The 12,713-nt window shown below is 38.6% G+C and overlaps 1 protein-coding gene across 3 annotated transcripts in view; it reads left to right on the top strand.

Moving 5' to 3' along the window:
* ACSL3 (acyl-CoA synthetase long chain family member 3) overlaps window positions 1-12,713 on the top strand; it is a 67,811-nt gene that overhangs the window by 51,711 nt on the left and 3,387 nt on the right. For all 3 annotated transcript variants that reach the window (XM_059167905.1, XM_059167907.1, XM_059167906.1), the window contains 8 exons: window positions 744-867; window positions 1,318-1,389; window positions 2,880-3,019; window positions 5,039-5,211; window positions 6,815-6,889; window positions 8,086-8,277; window positions 9,689-9,803; window positions 11,444-11,601. In XM_059167905.1, coding sequence (XP_059023888.1) covers window positions 744-867; window positions 1,318-1,389; window positions 2,880-3,019; window positions 5,039-5,211; window positions 6,815-6,889; window positions 8,086-8,277; window positions 9,689-9,803; window positions 11,444-11,601 — 1,049 coding nt within the window. The remainder of the gene's footprint in view (window positions 1-743; window positions 868-1,317; window positions 1,390-2,879; window positions 3,020-5,038; window positions 5,212-6,814; window positions 6,890-8,085; window positions 8,278-9,688; window positions 9,804-11,443; window positions 11,602-12,713) is intronic.

Genomic DNA, 12,713 nt, shown 5'->3' with positions numbered 1-12,713 from the left:
TTCTTGAAATACATACAGACATACACATTTTCTTACATACAGTATAATTTATTATTTCTAAGTAACTTTCCAAACAGGAATCTTTGTTGTAAAATTTGTGGCCAGCAGTTTTGGATTCTGTTGGAACTTTTTATTTGGGAGCCCCCCCCCCCCAGCTTTATTTTGTTTTTTTATTTTAAAGATTTTTTATTTATTTGACAGACAGAGATCACAGGTGGGCAGAGAGGCAGGCAGAAAGAGGAGGAAGCAGGCTCCCTGCTGAGCAGGGAGCCCGATGCGGGGCTCGATCCTAGGACCCTGAGATCATGACCTGAGCCGAAGGCAGAGGCTTTAACCCACTGAGCCACCCAGGCACTCAGCCCCTCTACCTTTTAAAGACCACTTCTCTTTGGATGATTTCCTCTGTTATGTAGAAGAACCCTTCATGTTTTGGCCCCTCAGCCCCTGTTTCTTCTGTCTTCTGCATGTTGTTCCTATAACACTTGTAATTAGTGAGCGTCTTCAAGTGGCCCTGGAGATGGACTCTTCCTTCATGTCTGCCTTCTGGGCTTTAGGTTGAACTGTACTTGTCACCACCTCTCCCCCCAGCATCTGTCTGCCTCCCCCTCCTTCCTCCATACATGCATGTGCACGTGTGCTCTCTCGATCTCCTTCCCTCTCTCCATGTGGGTGGGCTTGCTTTGCAGTATCTTCCAGCAGAGATCACTCCTGACAGTTGCTTTTACATCTCCCTTTTCTTTTAGAGAGGAAGACGTTTATATTGGATATCTGCCTCTGGCCCATGTTTTAGAATTAAGTGCTGAGCTTGTCTGCCTTTCTCACGGATGCCGCATTGGCTACTCTTCACCACAGACTTTAGCAGATCAGGTAAGTTAAATGTCTGTGACTTCAGATACTAAGAAAATTATAATTTTTTTAAAAGATTTTATTTATTTATTTGACAGAGAGAGATCACAAGTAGGCAGAGAGGCAGGCAGAGAGAGAGGAAGGGAAGCAGACCCCCTGCTGAGCAGAGAGCCCGATGCGGGACTTGATCCCAGGACCCTGAGATCATGACCTGAGCAGAAGGCAGCAGCTTAACCCATTGAGCTACCCAGGCGCCCAGAAAATTATAATTTTTTAACACATTTTTCTATATTCGTATGACAACATATTGTAAGGATGGCAGTTAATCATTTAAAATAATTATTTTTAATTTTTTTTTGTTTTTACAATAAGTAAATAATGATGAATTTATAATACACTTTTTGGTCTAAGAATTCCAACAAATTTCTGAGATAAGGAATAGTTTATATGAATCACTTTTTCTCTCTCTAGTCCTCAAAAATAAAAAAAGGAAGCAAAGGGGATACAACCATGTTGAAACCAACACTGATGGCAGCTGTTCCGGTAAGAATTGACCATTAATTAATGTTGAGTACTAAAGATGTGTCATCTGCTACACAACCTAAATGCTAGGCTAAAAGATAACTGTTGACAAGGTGGTTAATGTAGAATTTATTCCTTATTGATTATATTGCCTTAATGCTCTATTGGATTCATTGTCTTTATTTTTTTTCTTTTTTAGCTTTATCTATTTTTAAAATTGACTGAATGTGGTTTCAGCTTCCCTATGACATCATCGGGTTCTTTCCCTAAGTCGCTTCTTATTCAGATCATTTTCATGATATGTTTGATATTAGTAGAAACCTGAAGCCCGGCAGGAGGTAGGGTGGAAGGTTTGATACCACTTCCTCCTCCTCTAAACAAATTGTGCCATTACCTCCTGAGTCCCCAGGAACAGTCTGGCCTAGTCACCAAAAAAAGTGACAAGAGAATTTAGTGTGCCTCTGAATTACCTGAGAAGCACTGTGTAGCCTAATGTACCTGGCATGGGCAGGGGCCTGGTTGAGTAGAAGTGGGATGGTAACAATTTTCTGTCTCCTGAATTTTAAGTCTTATGTGACTCCTGATTTTGTTTGAAAGTGTTGGGCATCGTTACTTAGGTACTGGAGTACCTGAGTACTCCAGTCCAAGCAGAGTTACATAGTTACTCCAAATATAAAAGACCAATAGTTTGATAGTTTCTGTGGGTGTATAGTTTCCTTAGTGTAGTATTTTACTTTTTAGTTCATGTAAACTTTTAGTTCATGTAAAATTAAATTCAATTTAAAATTATAGAGGGAAAACCATTTCAAGTCATAGGGCTCACAAGCAAAATGCAGTGCAGAGAAGGGAACATTTCTGAGTGTAGCATTAAAAGACAACCAACCAACCAAAATAACCCTGTGGTCCTTTTGTGAGCAAAGAATGTGGCTCTCTGTATTTTTATAGGGTTTTGAGAATTTTAAAGATTTTATTTACTTATTTGGCAAAGAGATTACAAGTAGACCTGGAGGCAGGCAGAGAGAGGGCGAAGCAAGCTCTCTGCCGAGCAGAGAGCCCAATGCGGGGCTCAATCCAGGACCTGGAGATAATGACCTAAGCTGAAGGCAGAGGCTTAACCCACTGAGCCACTCAGGCACCCCAGGTTATGAGAATTTAAAAACCATTTCATATAGTTGTTTATTTAATGGTTGCTCATTTATGTAGTAAGCTTAGTTTTCCAAAATAAATAAGATACGCAAAGCCAGTACTGATTATGTTACTGACCTAAGGCTTTTATTTCTTTTTGTCTTCACCCCCATGAACATCTAGGTATATTTGTCCTTTGAAAAATTATTTTTACAGAAACCTCATTTTTAAACTAGTTGTGGCTCTATTTTAAAAATTTGTTCCTGATATAATATATCTTCTAAAATGCCTCAATACTGATAGAAATATTTATCTGATGTTAAGATATAATATGTAAGGCAGCTGATAACATTATTGACTTTATTAACTCATTTTTATACATCTAGGAAATCATGGATCGGATCTACAAAAACGTCATGAATAAAGTGAATGAAATGAGTAGTTTCCAACGTAATCTGTTTATTCTGGCATACAATTACAAAATGGAACAGATTTCCAAAGGCCATGGTACTCCACTGTGTGACAGGTCAGTGGACTCCTTCTCTCTTTGGTGTCACATAACCATTTTGTTCATATTACTAGACTAGGTAATTGAGATAGTTATAAGAAATAATTTGGTTTTAGAAAGTCAAAGGGACTCCAAAAATTCATCTTGCATAAGAATATGAGCAATTAAAATAGATTGCAGTGTTTGAAAAAATGTTTCACTTACAGTTTTATTATATTTAATAGTGTGCTTTTATTTTCTGTGGACACGTATGTAATTTTAGTTACTTTGAGAAATAGTGTTTGTTTTTAAATTAATTTCACTATGAATATAAAATGGCAACCAAATAGAAGTAAATGTTTTGCGTTTAAACTGTTTCACGATAGGTTTTACCACAGACTGTTATTTTTTGTTTTTGTAGTGCTGAGTGAGTATATTTAGTTATAAAATAATTTAGAAATTAAATAATGACTTTTTATTTGTTTTAATGGGAATTTTTAAAAAGATTTTATTTATTTGAGAGAGAGAGCATGAGAGGGGGGAGGGTCAGAGGGAGAAGCAGACTCCCTGCTGAGCAGGGAGCCTGATGTGGGACTCAGGCCTGAGACTCCAGGATCATGACCTGAGCCTGAAGACAGTCATTTAATCAACTGAGCCACCCAGGTGCCCCTTTTTATGGCAGTACTAATGTAGTTTATACATGCTCCACATTATTTGAAACTATATTTTTTTGACTTATTTTAATTAACTTCTGAGTGAGATATAAAAATGATTGCTACTTGGTCTTCTTTTTCAGAGTTATTTAAAAAAAACCCTGCGCTTTCCCCTTTTTGATAAAGATTATTAATTAAGCATGGTGCCTGGATGGCTCAGTGGGTTAAAGCCTCTGTCTTCGGCTCAGGTCATGATCCCAGGGTCCTGGGATTGAGCCCCACTTTGGGCTTCTGCTCAGTGGGGAGCCTGCTTCCCTTTCTCTCTCTCTGCCTGCCCTTCTGCCTGCTTGTGATCTCTGTCTGTCAAATAAATAAATAAAATATTTAAAAAAAAAGATGATTAATAGGGAGTTTTTTTTTTTTAGTGTATTTTCAGAAACATTTTTTTTCTTTTTTTTTCAGAAACATTTTAATTAGATGTTTGAATTGTTTTCCTTTTTTAATTTAGCAGACATTCTAAAACAATAAACACTTCAGAAACCAGTGAAATTTTAAAGAGATTGTACAAATATGTACCCATTTCTTTTTCAAAAAATACTTAGAGTGTGGGTGCATGCAGAGGGAGGGGTAAAGAGGGAGGGAGAATGAGAATCTAAGCAGACTCCACTCTGAGTGCTGAGCCTGATATGGGGCCGAGTTCACAGTCTCATGCCTTTGAGATCATGATCTGAGTCAAAACCAAGAGTCAGATGCTTAACTGACTGAGCCACGCAGGTGCCCCCAATACGTACACATTCCCAAAGAAGTAAGCAAAAGCAAAAAAAATGCTTTGCTTTTAATGCTAAATTTTATGAAGATACAACAGGATTATTCAGTATTAATATGTGTATTTTTAAAAAGTTTTTATTTATTAGAGAGCCAGATAGTGACAGAGATAGCGAGAGAGAGCACAAGTTGGGGGAGAGGGAAAAGCAGGCTCCTGCTAAGCAGTGAGCCTGACATGGGGCTCGATCCCATGACCCTGGGATCATGACCTGAGCCAAAGGCAGACGCTTAACTAACTGACCATCCAGGTGCCCCTTAATATGTGTATTATTATATAATATAAAACTAATTGCTCTGGCCATAAACATGAGTTTGTCATTACTGTATAAAATTAAACCTAACAATTTTGAATTCAAATATTAACTCGAAAAGTTAAGAGAAAATGCTACTTTCTTTACTTGGCCAAACTTAAAAAAAAAAAAGTTAAGGTTTAAGTAGTGGGTGAGAGAATCTCTTGAATTGGCTTGTAGCCTTGGGTGAGCCTGACTCTCAGAAGCTCACATTTCAGAATTGGGAGATTAGTCTGAATGACTTGGAGAATGCCATTTAGCTTCAAATTCTCTGATTATTTTTTTTTAAGGTTTATTTTCCGAAAAGTCCGAGGCTTGCTAGGCGGAAATATTCGGCTTCTGTTATGTGGAGGTGCTCCACTCTCTGCAACCACACAGCGATTCATGAATATCTGTTTCTGCTGTCCCGTTGGTCAGGGATATGGACTGACTGAATCTTGCGGTGCGGGAACAATTACAGAAGGTTGGTGTTCTTCAAAGTGGTGTGTCCCAACAAGAGGCTGGGGTGCACCTCCAGGCATTCTTTGGTAATAGGTTTTTTCTGCAGCATGAAGGATAAAAGTGGTTAAGGTATTTGTGTAGCAGAATGATGGTAAATTCTAAGTACTGTGATTATTGATAGTGTTTAGAATGTATTGGATACATCTAGTAGTCAATAATTGATAGTTTCATGTTAGATTATAATATGTTATATTAAAAGCTACTTAGAGTTCTGAAAAAGTTTTAGTAACAAGCATTGGCTGTATTATATACATTTATTTTATTTCAGTTATTAAGTGTCTTTTTGTGAAGAAAAATAAACATGTTTTGTACAGTTGTTGAGGTATGTGTATTAAAGCTCAAACTCGGAAGTGGTTTATGGGGGTGGTCTGTGTAATGAGAGGAAAACCAGATTTAGCTTTAAAGAATATAATTTCTAGGGTTTATCATGGTGACATGATTGACGAGGGAATCCATTACCCAAGTGGTTCCCAGTTGAATCCCGGAGTGCCTCATGTGTCCCTTTTATTGAGGAAAGTTATTTTGCTTCTCAGTACTTGGAAGAACTACTTTATATTTTCTAGATACTGATAGATATTAAACTTCCTAATTGATCATTTTCCTTGTTTACCTTGAATGTTTCTGTGTACCTTTCTTATGTCAGGTTTATCGTACACTACTTATGTATTTTCCTTTTTTCTATATTTTGGAAGCTATTTCTAAGTTTTGTTTTGCAGGAAATAAGTCTTAATTACGTGCTTCTCTGGTTCCTTCTGAGGATCCTTATGGCTTCTGTTTTTAAAATTTGTGTTGAATGTGATTAATCAGTTACAGTTTATGTTGTAAATAAAACAACCTGTAAGTTATTAAATAATCAACCTTTTCTTTCTGATACTTGAATGATCTTTGAAGAGGAAACATGATGAAATAGTAATTCACAATAGTGGTGTGTGCTTTTCCCAGATCCTTGAAAGTTAATCTCCAACTTGGTCTTCTGAATTCCCACCTATGAGTTTAAATAGGATGATAGCCTAGGCTGCTGTCCAGGAGGCTTTAGAGGTCTCCCTCTGAAATAGTGATAGACGGGAGAAGGTTGGAGAGGCTGCATGTACCGCGAAGCCTTCTGGTCTGACAAGAAAGTGGAGTGGGTGTACACCATTGGGACCCATCATCCTTGAGGATAGGGTCTCCAGACTCATGAGCCAGGCAGCTTCACGGAGTGAAGGGGGTCTTGAGGTAAGAAGATCCGTGATGGGAGTAAGGCAGGCAAGTAGGGGAGCTGGAGCAGGCATGACCCGTCTGACGGGGACCCCAGTTGTTGCCGTGCTGGAGATGCGGGCCCTGTTGTTCCTGGAGGGTCCACACTTCTGTGTAAAATGGCTTGAGTTTTAAATGTCAGTATAACCAAGTCAGAATAAAAAGAAACCCTGTGTGGGCCCCATAGCTTGTGGTTCACCAGTTTGACTCCTGGTTTTAAAGATTCTCTGGGGATGTCAGAGCGTTGGGATAAGTCATCATCTTTGGTAGAAAAATGAAGCTGTTTAGTCACCACTGTAATCAAATACCTTTTTTCATTTGTATCTTAGTGTGGGACTACAATACTGGCAGAGTGGGAGCACCATTAGTTTGCTGTGAAATCAAATTAAAGAACTGGGAGGAAGGTAATAACATTTTTTAAAAATTTATTTTTCATTTATTTTCAGCATAACAGTATTCATTATTTTTTTTTTAATTTTTATTTTTTCAGTATTCATTATTTTTGCACCACACCCAGTGCTCCATGCAATCCGTGCCCTCTATAATACCCACCACCTGGTACCCTGACCTCCTACCCCCCCGCAGATCATTAATCTGTATAATATTTAACCTTAAAGTTAGAACTGTGCTTTATTTTCTTTAGGATATAAATCACCCACAAGTGCTTGTTTTTTGTCTAATAGAATTCTTTTATCTAGAGCTATACTTGGATTTACTTGTTTCAAGAATGATTCTGAAAAGTTATAATTGCTTTTATTTTGCTTATTTTATTACATGAATGCAAGGCAGAATTATGGCAAAAACTTGAAATCTGCTAAACGATGTCAGTAAATTAGGAATGCTCATAAGTTTATTTTGTAGAAGCAAAAATCATAAAATTTAATCTCTGAAACAGGATTTTTCATATTTTTTCTTTTCCTTGATGATTTCAATCTATAATCATCAGAAAGAAATTTTTACTATGATTTCATAAAATCTGTTGTTTTGCCATTTAAATAGTAATCACTTTTTTAAAAATTGCATTTGATTCTGTCAGTGCGTATAGATTATTAGTGATTGGTTTCACTTTTCCTTTATACAAAATAAATATTCTGAAGGTTTGATGCCATTTTTCATTTCTCTTTTAGCAGAATTAGTGAAAATGGTTGACAAATTTAAACTTGGAGTCATTCTGAATTTTATGAAGCATAAATCTCTTAAATATAGTGTAATTTGGTTTTACAGTGTTGAGTTTTACTGAATACATGATTTAGTACTTTTATCAGGTATATAAGAATCTCCACAGAGTCTCTAAAGGAGTTTACCTTGTAGTACACATAATTATTTTATACCACAGGTGTTGGATTTTTTTAGTGTAATGTTTGCTTGGAATAGTAGCTTAAAAGTGTCAGTGCTTATGTGTAAGCAACTGAAATGTTGCACCTAGTTTTACATTAATGAGTTTTGTTCATTTATACTGTCTGCCTCCTTTCCTTTTGGGAAACTCTAATTGGATTAAAATCAGATGTTCCTATATAGAAACTAACAGTTTCTCATTTTCACATGATGTATATAGAAATAAAAATTTAGAATTAACTCTTAATTATTTTGTGTTTATTAGGTGGATACTTTAATACTGATAAACCACACCCCAGGGGTGAAATTCTTATTGGTGGCCAAAATGTGACACTAGGATACTACAAAAATGAAGCAAAAACGAAAGCTGATTTCTTTGAAGATGAAAATGGACAGAGGTGGCTCTGTACTGGAGATATTGGGGAGTTTGACCCTGATGGTTGTTTAAAGATTATTGGTGAGCCAACTAATATATATATATATAATATATATATATTTAATATATATAAAATATATGTATATATACCCCTCCGACAATGGATGTTTCTGAAACAGTTTTGCAAAAGAGATAACTGTATATATCTCTGGAATATAAAATAGAGACTGTGAAGAAATTTTAAGGCTTGACATTTGAGGATATCTCAAAATCTGTTCAATAGCAGTGATATTTTTAATTACTAGTTAACCCTGAAGGAATCAAATTCTTAGTAGGGAATATTTATATTTTGTATTCTTTGGTATCTGAAGTTTATTGGACACGGCTCTCCTGTTGGAACCATGTCCTGGCCTTGCCTGTGAGATAAGGAAGGCCTGGCAGTTGGAGTACTATGACCTATGGGGCAGAAAATAGCTCCCTGCCTTCCCTCTTAACATTCTTTTTCTCAGTTAATAGTGTTTCTATCCTAGTCATGCTACCTAGAAACCTGGGAGGAGCTGAGGCTCTTCACTGAGCTCCCCATGTGTTATCCATGTTCTGCTGATTTACCAGGTGAAACATGCCTCAAGATCATTCTGTTCTGGTAGCAGCTCTTTCTGCCCACGGGTCCTGTCCCCGTGGTTTAATAAAACTACCATTTTGCACCAGAAAAAAAAAAAAAAGAAAAAAATCACTCTTTTCTCTCTACCCTCTCACCATGACCATAGGTCAGGTCCACACCTTCTGTCACCCTGTTGCAAGTAATTTCTCTCTCTGGACATGCTTGTCCCCCTTAAATACACGCTTGAGCCTTCAGCACTGATCTCACTGGGCCGCTTTGCTGCTAAAAAACTCTTAGTGGCAGCTAGGGGCTCGGTTCAGTGCCTCTGTTCTTTAGCCAGATTCACCTCTCCGCCTCCCCCTCCAGCCCCTCCCTCCCCCCAAGTTCTGTGGAAGTTCAGGCTGACCTACCTATCTGTTGTTTACCAGGGCCAGTGCACTTGGCTACCGCCTTTCTTTCCTAGAGACTCTGCCCAGGCCTCACTTGGTGGGAATTTTTTCCAGATCAGCAGGTTGGACAGGCTTGACCCTTACCGTTACCATTCTGTGTTGAGGGGATATGTTTCTCTCCAGATAGCACATGAGCTTTCACATGTCACTGAGAACTCTTCTCCTTCCTGGTGTTAATATGTCATAGGGAACATACCTGTTCAGCAAAACATGCTCGAAGTCCTGGAGGGACTCTTGACCAGAAACTGATTTTCTTTTTTGAAAGAATTTATTTAATGGTACTGAAATTAGGGCCTAATTTACTGTGTACTTTTAATTTTGGTGTAACTATTATAATAAACTTAATTGATAGCAAATTACTTCAGGAATGGCCAATATTCATGTGTATTCAAGATATTTCTGTGCTCCCATGTGCCCCCTCCTGTGCCTTTGTCCTGCACAGATCGTAAGAAGGACCTTGTGAAACTGCAGGCTGGAGAATATGTTTCTCTTGGGAAAGTAGAGGCAGCCCTGAAGAACCTCTCCCTTATAGATAACATTTGTGCATATGCAAACAGGTAAGAAAGTAGAATTCTGTTACTTTTACTTCAAACCTTTTGTGTGTTTTTGGCATTTCCTTCCTAGATGAATCTTCTTCTTAAAACTATACTAAGAACTCTTCTTCCTTCGTATCTCTTGTCCCTGGGAGTGGCCTCTTCTCAGGAAAGCCAATAACTGATTCTGTCCTTGGGATGCTTACCCTCCTCATCATCCTCTCTCTCTGTTTTCTGTTTACATCTCACTGCGGTGTCCTGTGTGATCGGGAGGGGAAGAAAGTCCAGTGCTCCTTCTGTCCTGGCATCCCCAGCAACACGTCTTTCCGCACAGGGAAGCTTCCCAGAAACAGCCCAGGGCATAGAGGAGTAGAGAGGAAGTTGGAGGATAGTCTTCAAGCTGGACCCTGCTCCACACCTACTACCTTGCACTAGACTTAAGCCTGCTTGGGACCCTCACCAAGGCTGGGAGGGGCTCTGCTTTAAGCTGTGTTAAGCTGTGGCTTAACTCCTATAATATCTAGTCCATAATGATACAAGGCAGCTGGGAAGTAGAGTTTAAAGTTAAAAATCTTGGAAATGTATTCCTGGGAAATGAGTTGGAAATTTAGATTGGCACTCTGGTGACATTTTTCCCTAACAGTATTTATGTGGTAATGTCTCCAGTGTTAATGATCAGCTACTCTGTGGCCAGTGTTAATGATCAGTTACTTCGTGCTGCTGCTTGCTGCAGCAGTTGACATAATAATTATTATGAAAAGATAAAATCTGGTATCAGAAGAACCAATTTTGAAACAGACTTTAAAGATTAACTACATTGTATTATAAATTATTCTGCCCTTCAATTAGCCAAGAGATGTTTTCTTCTGTGGTAGTACAGTTCTGGCTTTTACTTGTGTGATATTAACCAGACTACCCTTCTCTTCCTGATGCTGCTTGCCATTTCTTACTGCCATTGGCAGGTGTACCTACAGCTCTTTTATTAACAGTTCTTGTGATAACAAAAGAAAAAAGTAAATGTAACCACATTACTTTGATTTGCTGCCAAATTTCTTGAGATATAAATTTTTTTTTTTAACTTTTTTAAAGATTTTATTTGTTTGAGGGCAACAGAGTGCATGAGCAGGGGAGGGGGAAACAGAGAGGGGGAGAGAATCCCAGGGAGACTCTTCACTGAATGTGGAGCCTGGCATGGGGCTTGGTCTCGACACTGAACTCATCACCTGAGCTGAAATCAAGAGTCACCTGCTTACTGGCTGAGCACCCAGGCGCCCCTAGATATAATTTCTGTTTACATGAATTTTAATTTCTGTTTAACCTGTTAATGTGAATTACTGATTTTTTTTTAAGAGTTGAATTTTCTAATATTTGTAATTTTCTTTAAAAAAATGTATAAATGGAATATTCATAACACACATAGTTGAAATTTGTCATTAAATATCAGATGAAGGTTTATTTAGCAGGGAACTCTATCAGAGCCTTGAACATACTATGAATCATGCAGTAGAAGTGGCGTGAGGTGAGTGTGCTAAGTACCAAATAGGCGTCACGTATGTTCTTTAGTGCAGTCGTGGATCGATGACAACAGCGTTGGTGGAATCGTGACTGCAGCTCACGCCCTGTGCCATTTAGATCCTTACCCCTTTGTCCTTTCTGTATTTCAGTTATCATTCTTACGTCATTGGGTTTGTTGTGCCAAACCAAAAGGAACTTACAGAACTCGCTCGAAAGAAGGGACTTCACGGGACTTGGGAGGAGCTGTGTAACAGCTGTGAAATGGAAAACGAGGTCCTCAAAGTGCTTTCTGAAGCTGCTATTTCAGGTGAGTGGCTGTGAAACAGACTGAGGACTGAGGCGGGAAGGGAAGAGCGTGCTCACGTTCGCTTGTGCTGCCGTCACACGGCTTAGGTGATGTCATTTCCTGCTCAGAAACCAACTGTGTTTTCCTGCAGCTAGATAGAAGAGCAGACTTCACAGGCCCTTCCAGAGCACTCACCTATCATGTGCTCCCATGACCCCCACGCACCAGTCCTTGTCCTTGTCCCTTTAGCTTTTGTCTTCTGGGTTCACTCTTTTTCTCCTCCTCTCAGCTGGGTCCTGGCCACCCCGGCCCATCCTCAACTGCCCAAGACTCTTTTCTGCATTTTCTGCACTGTTAATGTGCTGGTAGTGGCTTTATGGATGTGTCCTATCCCCCCCCTTTTGCGTGTGAGTTGGGGGAGCCTGCAGTCGGTCGCTCTGGTGGTTACTGAATAATGCTGCTGTGAACATTCGTGTACAAGGGGTTGTGCAGACGGGCTCCTTTCTCCTGGGTAGGTACTTCAGAGTGGAATTGCTAGGCCTTTGTCAACCTTGTTAAACCTTTTTAGAAAGTCCTAGATTATTTTCCAGAATATTTTTTCCAAGTATTTTCCAAACTTATTTTCTAAAATTTTGGCATCATTTTATCATTCCCACTGGTGTTAGGTTCCAGTTTCCCGACATCCCCGAAACACCTGTTACTGTCATCCTTTGGATTCTACTCATCCTAGTGGGTATGCAGTAGGGTATCTCTTGGTTTTGATATATATTTTTTTGGTGGCTAATGATGTCAGGCATCCTTTCTTGTATTTATTACCCATTTTATGTCTTCTCTAGAGAAATGTCTATTCAGATACTTTGCCCATTTTTAAAAAATGGGGTTGCTGTTTTATTACTGAGCTGTATAAGTTCTTTATGTATTCTAGACACGAGGCCCTTACCAGATATGCAATTTGTAAACACCTTTTCGCCCATTTTGTGGGTTGTGTTTTTACTTTTTTGATGGTATCTTTTAAAGTACAACAGTTTTAATTTTGAAAAGGTAATTTTTTTTCTTTTGTTGTTTGTGCTTTTGGTGTCCTGAGAAATCATTCCTAATCTATCACAAAGATACACCCTATTTTTTATTCTAAG

This window comes from Mustela lutreola, chromosome 3 (assembly GCF_030435805.1).
Source record: "Mustela lutreola isolate mMusLut2 chromosome 3, mMusLut2.pri, whole genome shotgun sequence".
Lineage (NCBI taxonomy): Eukaryota > Metazoa > Chordata > Mammalia > Carnivora > Mustelidae > Mustela > Mustela lutreola.
This window is presented reverse-complemented; position numbering and strand designations above follow the sequence as displayed.